At 43.9% G+C, this 21,187-nt stretch overlaps 1 protein-coding gene across 3 annotated transcripts in view; it reads right to left on the bottom strand.

Moving 5' to 3' along the window:
- Positions 1–21,187, bottom strand: part of PPFIA2 (PPFI scaffold protein A2) — a 1,995,062-nt gene that overhangs the window by 452,588 nt on the left and 1,521,287 nt on the right. For 2 of the 3 annotated variants that reach the window (XM_085652973.1, XM_085652975.1), the window contains one exon: positions 19,266–19,444. In XM_085652973.1, the coding sequence (XP_085509099.1) occupies positions 19,266–19,444 (179 nt within the window). The remainder of the gene's footprint in view (positions 1–19,265; positions 19,445–21,187) is intronic. The other variant, XM_085652974.1, reaches the window with a different exon arrangement.

Below are 21,187 nucleotides of genomic sequence, written 5' to 3'. Positions count from 1 at the left end.
CCCATCAAGACCAACAGGCACATGAGATCCACCAAATAAGCAAGATGGTGCACCGAAGAACTGAGTACAGCAAACCCCGACAGCAAGCAACTGGAAAGAAGATGGTGCGCAAACAAGGTCAAAACCTCCATCAACAGATGATGTAGAAGAAGAATGCCCTACCCGATTGCATCGCAATCCAGCTCCAACCACAGCAAAGAACTCTTCAACATAGTCAGGAAGATCTCTAATCCCTCGGCCACAGAAACCAGCATGACACCCTAACAAGAACTCTGCAACAACCTTGCCAATTTTTTCCATGACAAGATCTTCACCCTCTACAGAAACTTCAAACCCCAGTCCAAGCCTACAAACTTTCTCAACCCTCACCCCTTCACCGCAACCTACACTGACCACTTGCTGACCACATGGGACCAGCTCAATCCCCAGGGCACAACCCCCATCATGAACTCCATTCACTCATGAGCTCCCACGGACCCTTGCCCACACCACATCTTAAACCTCCGAAACAACAGGATCAGCCACAAACACCACTCTGTTCAACACCTCATTAACCACAGCCAGGTTCCCTGACAACTGGAAACAAGCCAAGGTCAAACCACTACTCAAGAAGCCGTCAGCCGACCCCAGCAAACTCAAAAACTACAGCTATGTCTCCCTGCTCCCCTTCCTGGACAAGGTCCTGCAGAAAGCCATCAACAAGCACCTCACGAACGATCTGGAACAGAAGAACCTCGTCTGAGAGCCGCTACAGATGACATCCGAGCCCTCCTTTACCAGGGATAAAGGCAGCACTGATCCTCATCGACCTCTTGGTGTCATTCAACACCGTATCCCACAACATACTGATCACAAGGCTGCACCACATCGGAAAACAAAGAGACACACTCAAATGGATCACCTCCTTCCTCACTGTAAGAACTCAGAACGCTCGCTTATCACCGTTCACCTCCAAACTCAAAGACATCATATGCGGTGTCCCCCAAGGTTCATCCTTCACCCCACCCTATTCAACATCTACATGACCCCCCCATGGCCAACATCGTCCAATCCCACAGACAAAACATTACATCCTATGCAGACGACAACCAACTCATCCTCTCTCTCTCCGAAGATCCGCCACCACCAGAACCAGTTATCACAGGTGCAAGACTAGCCTGCCAATTGGATGAAGCACAATTGCCTGAAGTTTAACTCAGACAAAACAGAAGTACTTATTTTTTGGACAATGACACCACTCCCTGAGATGACTCCTGGTGGTCCTCGAAACTAGGACCATCACCTTCACCTCCTGAACACACCAGAAACCTCACCATCATCCTGGACACAAACTGACCATAAAGTCCCCAATCAATGTGGCCTCTTCTGCCTGCTTCCTCACTCGTGCATGCTACGAAGAATTTTCAAGTGGCTCTCCCAGGCCACAAGAAGCACCATCACACAGGCCCTAACACCAGCTGACAGAACTTTGGCAGTGCTCTCTACTGAGGGATCACCACTCAACTCCTACAGAGACTACAGACCATACAGAACGCCACAGCAAGATTCATCCTCAACCTCCCTCGAAGGAACCCCATCCCCCACCCCCCTGGCTCCAAATACAGAAGAGATGCCAATTCAGCTGATGATCCACTCATACAAGGCACTAAACAACCAGGAACCTATCTACATCAACCACCGCTTGAACTTCCACCAACCTTCCAGACAGTTCAGGTCTGCATCCCTCTCCCTCGCCCTCGCCCACACCCTCCGCATCCAACGAAGCACAACCAGAGGAAGCTCCTTCTCTTACCTGTAAAGAAGACTTCTTTTTTTTGTATTTTTTTGTTTTAAATTTTCAAAGACCTTTATTGAAAATCGTGCACATCAGGTTACAATATGAGAAATCGTGCTGCAACACATGACAGAAGGGAATAGAAACATTGAATCGATCATAAAAGGCATGGAGGCAATGATACAAGGGCGGCACATCGTGGAATGAGAGGCACAATAGCTGAATGCGGAGCATGGGAGGGCAGCATGAGGCAACAGGCGGGGCGAAATGGGGGTGTGGGGGCCGCAGGAGGATATCAGCGTGCAGGGGAAGGAGGGGGATACCTATGGACCAGCACCGGTGACCGCTGCGGACGGGGAGCCGGCAGGGAGCGCCGGGAGAGGACGCAGAGGGGGAGGCATTCCAGGAGAGGAGGTATACAACAAGAGGGCCCCATATATCTCGCAGCCGACCAGTAGCCGGCGTTACTTCCCAAAATTCTGAAAGAAGCGTCTGACACCACGCAACATCTTCGAGTCATGCACTTGCCTTAAGTGCGGGCCTTTGACCCCAATGTATAGCAACTCTACGGCGTACGAGAACGAGGAGCATAACCGTGTGACGGCAGCAGGCATCAGGGCATTTTCTCACCAAACCGAGTAGGCAGGCCAGGGGATCTGGCAAAACAGGCGAGGAGGTTATCTCTGTAATTATGGTGCACATGTCGCGCCAGTATGTAGAGACCAAAGGACACAGCCAAAGTAGATGAGAGAAGTCAGCCGCAGGTGATGAGCACCTGCGACATCTATCACTAGGGAAGAGCCCCATTCTGAATAACTGAGCGGGGTAACGGTACATCCGGTGTAAGTATTTAAAATGGATAGTGTTAGACCTGGCACATTGGCGTGGGTCTCCCTTCCATTTTTCGCTGTTGCCTCATATGTCTTGCTGGTGTTAGTTGCTCAGGGCACTGTGCCACTGCTGTCCAGTGCCACAGTGCAAGTGCTCCCTATTGTAAATTGATGTATTATTTGTGATTCCATGATTGGTTGGTTTGGTTTACTTGTCAGACCCTAGTACAGTGCATCAGGAGTGCCCAGGGCTTGTAATCCAAATGCTGCTGGTGGGCTTGCAGCACTGGTTGTGCCACCCACAGAAGCAGCCTGTAAACATGTGTCTAAGGTCTGCCATTGCAAAGCCTGCGTGCAGTCTGGTACTGTCATGCTAACTGGGCAAGTGCACCCACTTACCAGTCCCTAAACCTTCCCTTTTCTTCATATCAGACACCCCTACGGTAGGCCCAAGGGCAGGGTGCATTGTAAGTATAAGGTATGACATGCCCTGGTGTGTGTGGCATGTTCTAATAGTGAATTACAGCCATTTTCGTTTTTCACTATTGCAAGGCTACCTGTTCTCCATAGGCCAGAATGGGCAGTTTGGTTATTACATTTTATAATCCTAACTGACTCAGGGAACATGGTAGAAATTCGAATTTAGTATGCCTGAACTCAGGATGATAAAATACATCTTTTAGTGAAGTTGGTTTTAACATTCTGTGTTTGAAAATGCCACTTTTAGAAAGTAGGCATTTTCTTGTCTAACCATTCAAACCTGCCTATGCTAGCCTGTGTGTATTCCTTTGTCTGGAGTTTGAGTGACAGGGCTGGGGAATTCCAGGAGACAGGGTGAGGTGCCCCAGTGGTGAATAGAGAGATTTGCCTCTAGATGGGTGGGAGGAGTTGCACCTGGGACCTGAATAGGGCTGTGCCTGCCTTCCACAATGTTGGCTCCACCTCCTGGGGAGCGGCTGATGTCTCTGCCCTGCACAGTGAATGAAGAGAAGGAATCCTGTCAACAAAGTGCTCCAGGGCTGTACTTGCCTTCCACAATGCTGGCTCCACCTCCTGTGGGGCATCTAATGTTTCTGCCCTGCACTGTGAAAGGTAAGGAGAAGTCTGGTAAACAAAGTGCTCATGAACTGGTTTAGACTGGGCAAAGACCCCTCTGCCTTCAGAGGACAAAGGATTTCTGGGTATAAATATTGGGACCCTGATCCCAAGAACTTAGATCACTTTGGGAAAACAAGAAGTACCTCTGCTGAGGGAGGAACCAGAAGAAGCTGAGGAGGAAACTATCCCTGAACCTGGGGGATTGGCCTGCGGTGGTTGCCTTACTGCCAAAGAGAGGAGAAAAGAACTTTGTGTGTACTTTTGCTCAACTTGTGAAGGATCTCCAAGGGCTTGGAAAAGAGCTTGCCTCCTGCTGAAGTCTCAGGAACAATAGACTTCACCCCCCAGCTCCCCAGAGTTCTTTGGAAGTGCCTGCTGCTGTTGTTGGGCCTTCTGAGGGACTGCGTGTCGCAAGGAGCTGGAAGCGCGACTCAAGAAGGAGAAGCGTGCCGCCGTCGGAGCTGTTGTCGTTGCATCTCGTAAAGTGTGTCGCCGCTGCAGCATCGCATCGAGCGGACGCATCTCGCATCATCCAGGAAGTGTCTAGCAACACCGAAGAAGTGTGTCGCCATCGCAGTCATCGTAGCTGACGCATTGCACCGCATCAAGAGAGGAGTCTCGCATCGAGGAAGAAGCGTGTCGCCATCCCAGCAATCGTAATTGTCGCATTGCACCACATCAAGAAAAGCGCCTCACATCCACGGAGAAGCGTGCCGCCGTCGGAGCTGCTGTCGTCGCATCGCGAAAAGGTGTGTCGCCGCTGCAACATCGCATCGAGCGGAAGCGTCTCGCAAACGTCGGAGAAGAGTGTCGCTGCCAAGGCCGCTGTCGCCGCATCGCATAAACGGTGACGCCGCTGCAGCTGAAGCATTGAGTGGACTCTTCTCGCAACATCGGAGAAGCGTATCGCATCTGGAAGATCTTTGCGTCTTTATTTCTTTGTACCAAAAACGTAATCGTTTCAACATTGTTGCAACCCTTTCGTTGCCCTGCGTGTCGCATCTAAACGGTACATTGACTTAAAGTGTCGCATTTAAGAACTTAGGAGAACTAAGCAAAATTCTACCACCTAAAGTAACAGTATTGTGTGTTTTTGTCGTTTAATGGTCTTGTGGTAAACCTATATAAAGAATACTTATTTTTTATATAAAACGTGTGTGGTGTCCATCTGTAGTGTTGTTACTTGGTTACTGTATGTGTTCACAAATGCTTTACACACTGCCTCTGAGATAAGCCTGTCTGCTCGTGCCAAGCTACCAAGGGGGTGAGCAGGGGTTATTTTAGGTGTACCCCCTTACCCTGACTAGAGGAGGAGGTCCCTATTTGTCACAAGTGCATACCTGTGCCAACTAGAGACCCCCAAGTCTGACAGATAGCCTGTGGCAAAGACTTGAAACAACCCCCCCGCCCCCCTGCAGCTACGTACATCCTCCTCTTATCTGGAAATCCGAAGGGCGCTAAAAACCTGGCTGTTGACTGAGCTCCTCGAGTCCCACCAGCACCTGGATACCCTCCTAGGTGATTATCCGTGCTACATTAAACCACTTATTTATTGAGATGGCACAGTTTATTTTCATTGGCACACCCAGTACCACACAGAACCAGGTGATTGCCTGCCGACAGAGAAGAGTGGACAGTGTACAGCAAGGGCACTTACAAAACAATGTGTAAGCACAGTTGCAGCATAGTGGGAGGGGAATTTAAGTGTTCATGGATGATGTTCGCTGATTGCTTCCTGTTATGGGCATGTAAAAAGCATTGACTGTGCACTGGTGCATTCTACATGGGCACTGTGGTACCCACAGTGTGTTAGCTAAATGTAAGGGTCTCGCTGAAGAAGAATTATTTAGATCAAAGTCAAATCGGAAATAATAGAGGGCAGTGTTTCTAGCTAATCTTGCAGACATCCTACTCAATAGTTCCCTATTTATTGAAAGAGGTTTAGCAATATAGCTGGAAATGATCAAAATATCTCTTTTTTACTAAATAATTCTTTACTTTTATGTAGTGCACATAGGACACAGAATTGTCTTTTGGTGCTAAGGTAATGACAACAATAATATTTATATTAATAATAATATGATAACATGTTTTAAATAACACAACATACCACACTTCTCTCATTTCTAAGCACTAAAAATAACAGATGTTATGATTACCCAATGTAGCTACCCCTCTCCGAAAAACGAAAGGGTGAATTTGCCTTTTTGATATTCAAAGACCCGACGTCAATAACACCAAATTGGTCAGTGGCATACGTTTAACTTATAGAGCCACCCTCCCATCAATTGGATGCTATAGATGCTATTATTATCCATCTCAGTGAGAATCATTTTATTGACCACGGAACGATGTACGGTCTATTTGTCCAAAAATTGCTTAACCCACTCAGGGTATTTCATCAGCTCAGAAAATGTTTTTCTTTCTATCTCAGAATTATTCTATCCATTTTTTTTAAATGGCAAAGTTTGTGACACTTGGCTCCTCTTCTTTCTTTAAGTAGGACACTAACTCCCAAACAAATCTGCCTACAGAAAAAATGTCTACACTATTTTGAGGTCTGGCAAGAAGCAGCTTTACCTATTTCCCAGATCATAGAGCATCAACACACATTATACATAGAGAGAGGCAATGGGTCGGCCCCCTTAGGACATTACTTCTTGGATGTATCATTCACCTTCTCAAAAAGCCCATACGACATCCATTTAGCATTTGAAGTGGATGCTGATGAGTTGATCATATCTATCTTATAATAAAATCAGTAGTTGGGCACCCCTAAGTCCTGTGCAGTTATGATGCCTGTACTACGATATGGATATGCTTCATGGGACCTTAGAATAGCAGTCTGCTGTTCTGGCCATGTTCTTGGAGGCAGCAACATAGTTCTGGCTTTATCAGTCGAGGGGGCAGCACATGCCTGCCCTTGGCTTATGCCCACTGTACGTGACACTCATTGCCCACAGTAATGAAAGAAAAGCTCCAGCATAGCTGTTCACATTCCCACTCCAAATAATGGTGAAGCCATGCAACTTGCACTGACCCTCTAAAAAGTATGCCTGGCCACTTGCTTATAGGCAGCATATCATGTATTTGATAGAGGCTGGAATGGCATCAGATGAGGCCTGCCAAAGGTGCCCTACTCACATTGGGTTCCTACACTTCAGACCTCCACAAAATGACACTATGCACACTGCAGCTTCTAGCACAGGCCTCAGTTCATGACTACAGTACTCATGATAATGCTGAAGGTACGTCCACATTAATATATAGGCCAGCTTCTCTGGTGCCAGGTTCTGCAGGTCATGGAGTCTCTCCTCCCAGTTCCACTCACCGCTTGTTCCTTTAAAAGGCAGAGAAATGCTCTGACAGTAAGGCCACAGAAGGAGGAGGACACCACTCAGTGTGACACATCTGCCCCCTTGATCACCCTGAAGAGGCACCTTACCACATTCCAGTGCTGCTTCTGCTGCCAGACTAAACATTATCCTGGCTTACATCACAGGAGGAGTCCACTGGATCTGCAAGCTTTGGAAGAAACATTGGGGGCAGAATCAAAGATCTCACTGCCAAAGAGAGAGGTCAGTAACAACGATTAGATTAAGGGTGAATGCCTATGTCTTGTGTGTCTCACTGTTTGTGTGTGTCTGTCTGTTCCAACTGTGCTCCTCAACCTTGCATCCCAATATCTGTATCCACTGATCTGCTTCTAGATCATGGCCCACATGACATCCGGTGACCCCTCTTCCTCATAAACCACCCCCGACACCCTTTCTCTGCAAGATGGAATTTTCTTCTGACATAATGGTGTTGATTTTTCGCCATCATGGTGATGACGTTTGGCATAAAATGGTCATTGTGGCACCATGGCTCCCACCCCTCGTCTAATCCTGATTCCTGCACGAAGTGCCGGTATCAACTTTGAGAGAATATCCAGGGCCGTCTTACCAGCAGACTGGATTTCATGTGGGAAGATATTAGGCCTGATTTACCAGGTCTTATCATACTTTACCATCAAAATCCAGGTGGAATTGAAGACCCCAGAATGGGGAATGATCTGTGGCATCTAGAATTAGCAGGCCAGTTTCCATAGGTATTGTCAGATTTCAGGGACATTTAAGCTCAGATTTACCACCCACTCAGAGCAGGTGGCCAGTGTGAGCAGGGAGGCCACAGGAAGTGTTGTGCTTCTGGTGGAGGGGTTGAAAGAAGGTCCAGCAAAAAGACAAGTTGTGGGGCTGCTGCGGAGAGTGTTGCATGCTCCCCCTGTGCAGTTGCCGAGGGTTTGGCTGGAGGCCATACTGAGCCACTTCTGACCAAAGGGCTCTGCTCTGTCCTAAGAAGGTTCAACTCCCAGTAAAATTGGATGTGGTATTCTGAGACCCAGAAATGTCTGGTACTGGAGCAAAAATGCACTCAGACTCGGGCATGGTGAGATTCTTGCAGAGTTTGCTCTCACCATTTTTGCTATATTTTTTGGTGGTAAATGCATCTCTCTTGAAGAGCAACCAGACCCATGTAGTACTAAAGTTAGCATTTTGGGTGAGGAAATTGAATTGTTCATTGCCTAAACATTTTATAGCCAATCCATTTATTTGTAGCCCACATGATCCCAGGTTTTTACATGAAAAACAAGTATTGGCAAAGGTAAAAACTATTGTTTTAATGTGCTAATGCATGCTGAGACAGGCATCCAAAAATGCTATTTATGTGCATTAGCACTTTAAAGCCAAACCCAATGGCTTTTTCAGTGCTAAGCATCCTGAAAATGAACAGCGCAAGATTGCAGTACCACAGGCTCCAGTACCACAGACTGCAGAACCACAGGCTCGTACTAGGGGTCCCGAGAGTAAGCAGCTCAAGCTTGCATTACTGCAAGCAGTTACTAAGTGTCCTGCGAGTGAGCAACAGGAGTTTGAAGTACCTCAGCAGTTACTATTTGTCCAAAGGTTGCACAGTCCTGCAGTTACACAAGTGGTTACTGGGCATCCCGACAGATAACAGAGCGGCAGGCTCGGATTGGTAAGGCGGGCAGTCTGGCAATGGCTGAGGGGCCGGTATCTGAGTTCCAGTTTAGGGCCGCTTTTTTGGGCAGCCGGGGAGGGGCCGATGTGGGCGGTGTCTGTGTTGTTCAGATGCAGCCAGCGGCCCAGTGGGTGCCTGAGTGGCCTTTCAGGAGAAAGATAGGCCTCGGTTTCCTCCTTTTTTACCAGCAGGGCAGAGGTGTCACTCCCTTTCTCTCTCTGGGCAGGCCCATTAATGTATGCAGCTTGAGCAGGGCAGGGGGCCTGAGCAGAAGTGGTCTCACGTGTATTCTGGTGTGCTTCACTGGTGTCAAATTATCCATGCTTTTTTTTATTTTTTATCTTAGTTTAGTTAAGAAAAGATGCCTCTCTCCCCTTCTTTTCATGTGACGTTGTTGCCAAAGCAGTGTTTTGCGGAAAGGCAATCCGCTAATGTGGACCACTTTTTTTTGTGTGCCCGGGCCTATTTTGTATCCCAATCCAACCCTGCAGAGCGGCACAGTGTGCAGACCCACTAGCTGTTACTAGCTGTCCTGAAAATGAGCACAGGAAGCCTGCAGTACTACGGAGGGTGTACAGTAGGGATGTGTGTACTTTTCATTTATGTAATTACTCACAATTTTGGAAAAACTGCAGAAAATTATTCGCAACTACGCGAAATGCAAAAGGTGTTTTCTAGAGGTGGGCGGAATTTGCGAAATTCACTTTCGCAAATTATCGCGAAAATGTTAAAAATCTCCGCAAACACGCGAAAATATAGCGAAGATGCGGAAGTTTTTTTCCCGCCTGTTCGCGGTATTTTCTGCGTGGTCGCGGCTCGCCAACTTACCCATGCGGTTGCTCGCGGGCGCGGCCTTCTTGTTTTCACTTGTCTCGCGGTGCATGATCGCAAGAAGAAAGACGTGATCGCGCGACGCATGACGTTACTGCGGGCGCAAACTCTCGCGAGACAGCGCAAATGGCTACCAACAATCCAACATCTCGTGGAGAACGCGACCGGATCGGGAAAACTTGTTGACAAACGCTGGGATTCAGGTAAGGCGATCGCGCGCACGCGAGAATGTATTATTTTACAGCGCGAGCAAGAAACAAATTATCGCTAAGCTACTGAATGGGGAAATTTTGACATTTTCGCGCTTTCCGCGGAACGCGAAAATACCAAATTATCGCAATTTCCGCAAACGGAATGGAATTTTGGCCCAGGCCTAGTGGTTTCACATGAAATGCACGCTTGTATTTTTTACGTGAAGATGCATTTTACGCTAGCACCACGACCGAAAGCCGCTTGCATTCTGTTGTTCATGACGTTTCAATGCATTCACGGTAGAATTGTATGATGTGGCTCAATAGCGTTATTTTGGGAATTTCAGATTCGTACAAATCTACAATTTCGCCTAACATGAGTAACAAAAAATTACCGAAATTATGCTAGATTACATCGGCATAACGAGCATTTCGTTGGGCCTTGTGTAGAGCCACGAGACATACCTTTTATGAATTCAATTTATAGAATGTGTGATTTCTACACTAAATCTTTACTCATATTTTAAGCGTTAATGATTCATTCTCCCTGTGCTCGTCGTCCTAACAATTCTATCAACACCTTTTCCATAGTCTGTAGCATCTCAAGCGCCCAGAGGCCTTTCAAGTGCTAACCTGCGGCGTGGTGGTGGTATTGCTTTTCATTTTTGTATAGCGCATCCTTACCACAGTCTAGGTGTGGCTGAATTACAAATGTAGAGACAGTTTTGTCTTTCGAATGAAACACAAGACTTTAAGCAGGCCGAATACGGAGAATGCAACAAAGAAGGAGGCGCAGTAAAACACTTATAGCAAATGTTGCTGAACAGGAAGGATGAGGGGCAGGAAACGAGGCAGCAGAGGAAAATGGAGAAAAGCGTTGAGAGCTAATTGGTAATAAGAGAAGGGAAAAAAGGAGAACAGGAGGTGAAGTGTATTATGTCTGAGCCTTCCTGGCCTGCTGCTTTGAAATGTTTATAATCTCATAGATAAAATGTTACATCTTAAAAGACCTAAGTGCCCGCCTTTATTTTTAATTGTATCAAAGTCTATGTACATCAGTTGTTCAAGGGAAAGATTACTCAAACTGACCTTTTACTCCAAAAGATCTGTTGATTAAGTTCTCTTTGTGCACAGGCGGTGATGTGCACATTAATTAAACAAATAGATTATCCAAGGCTTTTTAAACAACATGAATATGTATGAAGAGATGAACAGGGCCAGAATATAGGCCAGAGAACTGAAATAAAAGTGGCCTCCATTTGTGAATTAGACAGCTAAAAAGGTGACCCATGGTTGCAAATTCGGGCAGTTTTGAACTTGTTGTATAAGTGTTTTGCAAGGAATGGAAAGACTGCATGGATTGAGCTTGTTGCATGCAATGTTTGTTTTAATGTCAGAGAAATCAATAGTAAAAACTGGCCCAGCAGACCATAAAACAGGGTCACAAAGTCAAAAAAAGTGGCCAACACACAGGTCAGACCAAGCCTTCGGGCACTGTCTGATTGCGCGATAGGGTAGTCTGACCCTGTATAGAGATGTGAAGCAGCAGTAAACATGTCCACGTGTGTTTCTTCTAGAGCTGGTGAACCTGACATAGGCACAGTGCAATGTTTATGGCCTCTGTCATTTCAGTTTCTTAAGAAAAGGAAAGCACGTGGTTTATTCAGTGACACCAAAACTGCTGACTTTGGAACTGGGAATCCAGGTTCGAGTCTCGGCATTAGCTCAGCATCCCCAATAAACGGATGTGACCTTGTGTAATGCAACTGGTGCTCATGTAAAGTGTGCTCCAATATCTTTGGGTCGGGTTTGTACTATATAATACTGCAAAACCAAAAAGTACATAAAAATTATTTTGTGCTGTTCGCAAATGTTATGTTTCAGGCTTCCCAAAATGCAATGCGAATAGTTCTTGACCTGTGCTCACTGAAATAGGATGCGAATACAAAACCGTCCTCCAGGCTGCTACTCACTGTGGCCATTTCCTGGATTATCTAGGTCGAAACAGCGCTTCTATGAATACCTTTTTATTGCAATTAAACTCTCTCTTAAATAAGGGTGGTAAAACCGCAATGCAATTTCAGTTTCATTTCAACTACCGTTATTTTTCGCTTCCCTTATACGTTTTGCATACCTGCCAACTTATTAATACATCCGCTATCCTTCTCAATCCAAATAACTGACTAACATATCCACCACTCAAATAAATTTCATATTTCACTATACTAATTCACAACTAATCCTTTAATGGTTATGGAGTAGCATGCTACTCGCCGAAAAAGCGTTTCAACACCCCATCAGGGGTAGCAAGCGCTATATAAATGCAAACCTTTTCCCCTCTTCTATCCCTCCACTATCCTTCACAATCCAAATAACTAACTAACATATCTACCACTCAAATTTCTTTCATATTTCACTATACTAATTGACCACTAATCCTTTATGTGTTCCAGAGTAGCGTGCTACTCGCTGAAAAAGCGCTTAGATGCCTCGTCAGGGGGAGTATGCGCTATATAAATGCAATTACAATTACATCTCACCATGTGAGGAGGGGCTGGGGCCTCGTGCCGAGAGCTACCTTAGAGGTACTCTTCCCTCATCAATCACCCCACCCCTTTAAAAAACAATAATTTGTTCAGGTTAGGCAGGAGCATAGGTTAATCTAAGGCTGAAGGATGGCCCAGACTGAAAACCCCAAAACTAAGAATGGCTTGTCCAGTAAATGGCAGCTCATTCCATATTTTGGGCCCAGTACACAAATGGACGTCAATTCACCAAAATGCCAGGGGTAGCAGAAGTGACATCACCACGGCCTTTGACCTTCACTTTCACTCAGACACACATGCGCACATATACAGACTCTCTCTCATACAAACACACCCTCACCCACAAGCATGCACACGACATACATTTAAAAGCATATTCTTTTTCACCTCAGCAAATGAATAAGTATTTATGTCATATGACCTTATAGGGCTACAGAGGAGTTTTCCACACATATTAAATAAAATGGGAGTAGAGGCTGAGCCTTGGGGTGCACCAAAAGCGAGAACATGGTTTTAGAGGAGTAGAGGTTGGGCATTACCACGGTCTACGAACGGTTGGTCAAAAAGGAAGAAAATCGAGAGGGTCTGCCTTTTGAGTCCATTCAAATATAGCCAATTGATTAGAAGATCATGAGAAACTGTGTCATAATCAGTGAAGAGATCTAATAATAGAAATCCCTCCGCAAATACATTCATTTTACCAAGCTCTAAGTTGGTGCAACACAGCTAATTGCTACTATAGTCCCATGTTTGGGCTTGAGGCCTACTTGACGTTTATTCAAACTAGGTTTTTCTTTGAGCAAATTAGGAAGCCAGGCAAACCAGATACGTCTCTGTCACCCTGAACATTAGCAGGAGAAGGGTAATGGGCCTGAAATTATTAACCATGCTGGTGTTGAGGCCTTACATTTTTAAAAGGGCTTTGACAACCCTGTTTAAATTGTTTCGGTAGAGGTTTCACCACCCCATATTTAAATTATTCTGGTACGATTGAAGACCTTGAAGAAGTATTAATGGCTATTTAAACAAAAATTGGTTTCCCCAGCACACACTAATGTCAATTACATTAATAAAAAAGATCAACAATTCTTGTCTTTCTTTGTATTTGTTAGGTTTATTCTCATATGTTCTTGTTTAGTTCTTTTTTTAGCCTCTTTTTAGCCAACATGTGCTTCGTCGCCTATGGCAGGTGGCCGCGACTTCCACAAGGCTGTTTCGTTGGTATTGTTAGTGTTATCTTTTAACTGGTTGTAATTCTGTCCCGGTTTCCCAAATAGTTATTTGTCTTCATTAGTTTTTCTCTCCCAATCGTGTCAGTATTATGCCTTATTATTTGTTGTCATACGTTTTACCTTCTTCCGAGTGTTTACTCGTGCAAACTGCCGTTGTCCCAGCAAGTAGGCTTTGATGTTGGCTATTTAAACATGTAAATTGTACTTAGATGTGTTAAAAAGTTTAACACATCTTCCCGGTTTCGGCGGAGCGGGGTAGGTTTGCAGACCACCCTTGGGCGACAGAACTTAGGCTAACACGCCATCCCAAGAGGCTCGCCATGTACCGACTGGAGCGGCACTTTCTATAACGTTAGGCCATTCCAATACGGAAGTGTTTAGTTTTCCTGACACTTCCCTAGGGTAGTTTTATCCAGACACTACCATAATAATCTTTTTGCACACCCTCACAATTTGTAGATAGTTCACCTTTCACCGGTCCTGATGAATTGCCGCTGGATCCCCCTGACCTTGAGGCAAGAAACATGTTGACCATCTGAGTAGAGCAGAGTAGTCCTTGACCCATTGTGTCCAGACCACCGCCTCTCATTTCGTTTTTAATAGGGTGGTTTACTGACCGAATAAAATTTATTATTCAGACTAACCAACCCTGTTTTAAAATACACTCACCAACGTCTACACCTACCTGGCCCTCACTTGCACTCACCTTCGGCAAGGAACAAAAGATCTCCGCTAAAGAGCCCCATCTTTGGGTGCCCGTCGGGAATTGCAGCGCCGACCCGACGAGGAGCAAAACCCAGATGATGAAGCATGACACCTAGCTTGCTGGGTGTGTGAGGGTTTTAGTTCCACCAATGTGGGTTCCCCCATCCATCACATGCTATTAGCTCCCAGGCTAACTAGACATTATTCCCCACTTTGTCTCAATCCCAGGGACTAGTGTACTCTTCACACTAGTGAACACCTAGAGGAACGGTATACCCTTCTCGCATAACTACTTCAGGGCCTGTATACTGGACCTCGTTAAATATAGCCCACCCGTTTTTATTTTCCTTCGTTTGATTGTGGTTAAAAAGTTTAAGCCCTCTTTGGTATTCTCAATATGGAAATAGATTGCTCACATGCCATGTTACACCAGTATGGCTTCATGTTATGTGTCAGCAAATCTGCTTCCTTGGGCAGGATGAGAGTGTTCTAGTATGGGGATTCTCTGATTAAGTAGATGAAGACTCACAAACATGTGAGTACATGGGTATTTACAAATCTTTAGCAAACACATTTATACACTGAATACAGTGTCATATGTAATGCAAAAATACAAGTTTTTATTATGCATTGTGCTTTTAGATAAACAGCTACTCCTGGCTTAGATGGACGACCGTAATGTGGGACCATTCTGCAGTTACAGGCTAAGAAGTGCAAACTACAAGGGTTAGGGATTAAAGTGGGATGAAAAAAGTGGGGAGTCTCTAAAAGGGGCACTAGCTATGTAATTAAGGGTGTGGCTTAAACATGTTAAAAATGTCTCTCATTCCCAGTGTGTACCACTCGACTAGTATTTTGGTGCTTCTCTGAGCTTTCTGTTATTGCATCCAGACTTATAACACAACAATTGGCAAGATCTATGCCTCTGATGTAGAGCACTATGTATAAGGTTTTTTTTTACAGTTTATATTCTCCTATTACTTGCTAACTCAGAAAGCCTTCTTCCACTATACTCCTAAATCCTGCATGGAAAATTAACCTCGACTTACTCCTGTTTGATTCCTCACCTTTCTTTAGAGCGACCCTCTTCTCATCTTCCATTCTCTGTATAACGTCTATTTGTGATCCTCCCTCCAGCCTCATGCCTGCCTGCCTCAATCTTTCTTATTGAATATTCTGCAATTGGATGATACCTCATTTCATATATCACAACCTCTCCTGTTTAAAACCCTATCCCTGTAATCTAACATGACTTAATCTCCACCAGCCTATTTCACCAACAATTCACCTGAAACCACATAGACCCCACTAATTACTACACTTATCTGGTATTAATATATCACAAAGTATCTGGAGTAAATGCATACAATTTTTCTTGAGAGTACATGATTAATCAAAATAACCAACAATAACCACTAGATTAACCACTAACGTTGGGTTTTGGAGTAGTGTGCTATTCGCCATAAAGCCCTTCAACACCTCATAAGGTGTATTAAGTGCTATATAAAGCCAATTACAATTAGTCTGGATCAGTGCAAGAGCACCTTCCAATTGACAGTGAGAAGAGTGCTGGAACAACTTGAAAATCGGTGCAGAGCGCAACTTTCAGGGAATAAACGTTTTCTTTGTGGAAAACAGAAAAAGCTAGCCAGTAAAAATGCACTTGAGCAACACGTTTCTACATGAACAAATGTACACTTACTCTATTTATGTATGTAAACATTATTTCAAAATAACTTGGAATTAACAAACATTTTTAAAACTCCAACTACAAAGCTGTGGCACATCCATCGCCCCAGAACTAATTCTAGAATTCTCTCCTAACTCCAAAAATGTTGAAAATATGCATAAACGTATGAACAAACCTACAAAATTAGCTTTCAAATGCTTAAAATATCCCCCCAAGTGACCAATGATGTTCATAGGCATCTTCGCCAGATGTACCAAATGCCACGTTTGCTCTATACAAAGGCTGCTTAGTCTTGATTCCTACCTCTTACCACTTTCTTACACCACACTATACTTCTTGTTGCTTTATCCCCCTACTGCAGGTTTTTTTTAATCCCAGCTTTTACCCTTTGTTACTCTTTCACTGTATTTATTTTACTCATTCTTTCTACTCTTTTTCTTTTCTCACTCATTCTCGGGACAGGTCTCATGAAAAATAAGTAAGTGCTGATGTTCATCTTCTGCAAACTTTGGCACAAATTAAGCACTGTCCCAGGATGACATAAGAAGATACTCATGCCAATATGTGCCACAAAGCACTGCTCTGTAAATTACAGGGTTTTTGGTCTTCCAAACTGTTTTCAATCCAGTTTACTAGGAAACACCCTCCCCAGCATGTTATGATTTACTATATAAGTTCAGGATATTTTCATCTGCTGGCAGGATATATTTTCACTGGGGCTAGACAACTGTACCATAACCTCTGGGATGCACACAACATACTCCTGTGATGCTACCACGCTAGCTTCCCCACAAGCCAGAGCCATAAGCACATTATAGGGACAAAAGAGGTCTGCTTCAAATCTAGATTATATTTCTGTGTTGTATGCAGTATCATCTTTGAACATTCGGAGATTTGTGGAATACACACAGGCTGTTAGATGGCATGGGTTGGAAATTACCATAGTTTGCATGGTATTTTCCCAGATTTTTACCTTTCTTTGCTCAATCTGTTGTTTGCCATAGGACTCTACACACTATGTCACTGATAACTAGAGGTAAAGTGAGAGTGTTCTCCCTTTCAAACCTACTAAAATTGCACATTTAGTTAACTTGTAAGTACATAGTATTTAGTCTTACATGTACCCTGGGCCAGTAAATTAAATAATACCAGTAGACTGCAGCAGGGTTCATGGTATTTAAAAGTAGGACATATATGTGCAATATGTTTACATATTCTAGCAGTGGAAATTGTCAAAAGTAGTTTTTTTGCTGCGTCAAGGCTGGCTTTCCCATAAGCTAACACTGGTTTACACTATTCCATTTAATAGTTGCTAAATTCAGTTTGGAAACAGCTGGAAATATAAATCCTTACAATGACATGAGGCATTATAGCTAAAGGGGTGGGATAAGTGTCACTGTGTTCAGTTGCTCAGTGAGATGTGTATTCATTTTTAGATCAGGGGAACAAAGAAGCGAACTGGACACATCATTGGAAGTGCTCATCACTAGGTGCAAACTAGTGGTAAACAGAGATTTGAAGTAGCTTTTAACTATAAAACTTTAAAAACTAACATTTTGATTTATTAGCATAGAAAAATGCTATGTTTCAGTACAAATGTGTGCTATATTTATCAGTGGCAGTCGTGCAATGAAAAAAGCTGCACACTCTTAGCTGAAGTTTGCTATTCTAGATAATCTAGCTTCATTACATTATTTTATGAATCATCATCTTAGCAGATCAAATATTACCAGACCCACACCACAGCAGGGGCGGCTCCTCCACTAGGGCGGTGAAGCGTTTCCCCACTGCTTTACCAAAACATAAAATGGTAATAACTAAAAGTTATTACCATTTTATGTTTACTTTGCGCATTGTGGGTGGGCAGGTGGGCGGGGCTACTCTGCTCTTTGAGCAGGGCAGGGGAGGAGTGGTTTGCCCACTCCTGAGTGCGTAAAGACTGTTTGGTCGGCCCACTGGGGCCCCCCAAAACAGTCATGCAAACTGCGCCCTTCACCATGCAGCTGCATTGCAGTCTTCATGGAGAACATGGTCACCCCATTAGCCCGTGGCTGGGAGGCGTCCCAACCAATCACAAGGCTGCTGCAGCATTGTGATTGGCTTAGGAGAGGGAGTCTGGCAGCCTGCTTCCTGTTCCTGTCGGAGTCAGGAGAGCAGGAGTCGTGAAGACACGGGACCTGGTGGAAATGTATGTTTAATTTTTTTTTTTTTTTAATTCCTCCGCGATCCCCCAGCGACACCCCCGCGACACCCCCGCGAATCCCCCCGTGACACCTCGTGCCCGCCTCCCCACCCACGAGCAATGTTGGCCGCTACTGCACCTGCACCACAGTGAAACAAAAGCAAAAAGATTGCCAAGATTTAGCGCATAAATGCAAGTGAGTTCCCAATGTCATGCTTTTCAAGTGATCTAATTTTAGAATGAAAAAGGAGTGGAAGATGTATTGTACAATTTGTAAGATAGGTCTATATTTCTCTGCTGTTGAGTGATTGAGATACTCCTTGGAATTGCCACTAGTAATTGAGATTTAGACTTTAAAGTTCTTCAATATTAACTGTTTGTATGATGCTCATCTGAACTTTTACTAAACTTGTAATCCTCACATGCAAGTCATATCTGTTGCAAAGCAAGTACAGGATTTTGCGTATTGACAGCATAGCACATGATGATCTCAGCACATCTGATGTATGTACCACCACGCAAATATGCTTTCGGCTCACCGGTATCCCAGTCTAAAGCCATATTTCTACTTCTCGTCTTCCTTAAAACCTAATTTTGCCCCGTTATTTAAAGGCAGCTAGATGGTAAGAGATGAGCCTAATCTAGGTAATTTGTTTAAGTCAGGCTTGCTATATTTCCAGTTGTTGACGCCTCTGAAAAACATCAGAGTGATTGTAAGAGTAGGGCAAATGTCAAGGAGGAAACCATACTTTTTTAAAGTGAACATCATTGATAGCCAAATACTTTGAAATGAGATCATGAAATAGGACCCATAACTAGAAACTATGCACAGATGCGTTTCTGTAGTCATATCTATTTTTATAAATCTTAGATGTTTGGGGTTTTCATGTCACTAATCGTTTATATCACCCTGTTACCTGTGTACCGCTTCCAATAAGTAATGGGGGTAATTTGTGGTGAATTTTCCAGTGCTTAAAACATCTATTTTTATTGCTTTGATAGTTTAAATCCTTCACCTACCACATTACATACAATATGTTACAAAAATGTCACAAAATCTTAGTTGGTTTTGCGTCCCACCAAGTTTTAATAAGTACAACAAATGTAACAGAACGTCATTCTCTCCAACTTGAAAAATATGTAACAGAGAACAGTGAGCTTGACCTGAGATGCCAAATTCCTTACTGAGCTGGCCAAGCCGAGCCTTCTCTTTCTTGCCAAACAAACGTCCTATTGAAGACTTAATTCCTTTCTTCTTGGGTGCTTTATGAAGAGAGTCTTGACTACTGTCTTGACTGCTTCCAAGAATGATGCCTTCCTGTTCAATTGATGTGGACAAACTTCTACAAAAAAATAAACAGATAAACCTTTAGATTGGGCTATCAATATTTGAAGTGCCAAATAGCCTTTCAATTCAGAGACTGTTCTGGAAACAGATGAGCTTTAATCATATGGATTCTACACATAATTGGAGTAATTAATCAAACTATTGACAAACTCCTATTGTACTAGATCAGACATTTCCACTTTGAAGTTCATGCAGTCCAGCTAATTACTTTAATAATAATGTGTAAAAATATCAAATAGGCAGGTAGATTCTTTTCATGCTTTTCTTCTATTTTCATGTGAAAAATTGACAACACATTCTCATTTGTGAATTGATAAGAGACTTGATTTCAAACACATTTAAAGCCAGTAATAGATATTTTTCTCAGTCTACGCTTTTCTTTTTGCATGGGCACCCCTATTTTTTGCTGACCGGCATTGCAGTTTTGTGAACTCTGCACACTGTCCAGGCCCTGATGGGTGTGCTCTAATCACTAAAACATGGTAAAATTGGCCAGTCCTCAATGCCACATATTTAACTTTATATTAAAGCCATAGTATGTACAAGAGAATACACAAATGGCATGTAAAGTGAAATGCCACCTGTGGGTTGTAGCACTTATAAGGTCATCCACTAGAGTTACAAAGACAACATGGCTTCATACCTACCTGTGTAGCCTGACTCATGCAGCTTATAAATCTGCAAGCAAAGATGTCAAAAAAACTCTACTGTTAAATATTTAAAAAGTCACCCATAAGTAATCCATGTATCCCACGGGTATGGTCCATAGTAGTTAAAGGTTGTACATGCAAGAATTTAATGTTGGGATGTAACTACAGTGACTAGTCCCCAAAAGCTATTTTCACTGTAAAGGGCTAAAGTTGTCCTGTGAGAAAAACTAGAGTTCAGAATAAAATCCTAAATCTTCTCTCTAGGGTGTGGGACACACTCCTGGAATAACTCAAACATGATTTATAATGTTTATATAAAAAATCTAAATAAATGGTGAAGTCTCTTTTCAATAGCTATTTAGGAAGCGTGATTTTTTTTAAAGTTACACTTCAGCTGTCTGAGCTTTCAATAGGGTAATTGGGATTAGCCTGCTGGCAGATGGCCCTGCTAGTGATTCCCTGTAAAGAGGAGTGAAAACTGCTCCCGGAGCAAGAACAATGGCTTAGGCCTTTTCACAAAAAGACTTAGGTGTGAGATATGTAACAGATGTCAGTATAGGAAGGACAACTGTGGAGGGTCCAGGAGCTTCATTGCCTTGACAAGGACTAGGGTGAAGCCTGCCCATTCAAAGGGAGACCTGGGGAAGAAAGTTTTTTTGTTCTGTAGGCCCTCTGTAGCCATTGTGGCACCAGCGCAGAGGAAGAGGAGCTAGTCCCAAAATTTGTTTGGTGTAGTTTCAGAGGAGGGACTGCTCATTTCCCTAGACACACCTCAGACCAGCACACATACTCCCTTCAAGGTCAAAAAGATTATGCAAGTTTGCATTTTCTTCAAAATAGCATACTGTGGGATAGTTTGCAATAAGGCAATCAGAGAATGCTTGTTCTCATTGGTTAGGTAGTGTCCAGGAGTCAAACCCACCCACCCCTCATTGGCTGGTGAATATTACAAAAGTGGGACCTTACCCATAGCTACTCAGAATACTCTCTGGCCCTGGAAAGAGGACTGGACCTGCTGTGTAAGACATGTGTGGAGACTTGAGAGGCTGTACATGCTCACACCTATTGTTGTGTGGTTCCTACAAATC

Source organism: Triturus cristatus, chromosome 4_1 (genome assembly GCF_964204655.1).
Source record: "Triturus cristatus chromosome 4_1, aTriCri1.1, whole genome shotgun sequence".
NCBI classification, from domain to species: Eukaryota; Metazoa; Chordata; class Amphibia; order Caudata; family Salamandridae; genus Triturus; species Triturus cristatus.
Note: the sequence above shows the minus strand (reverse complement) of the source record. Positions and strands in the feature narration are given on the sequence as shown.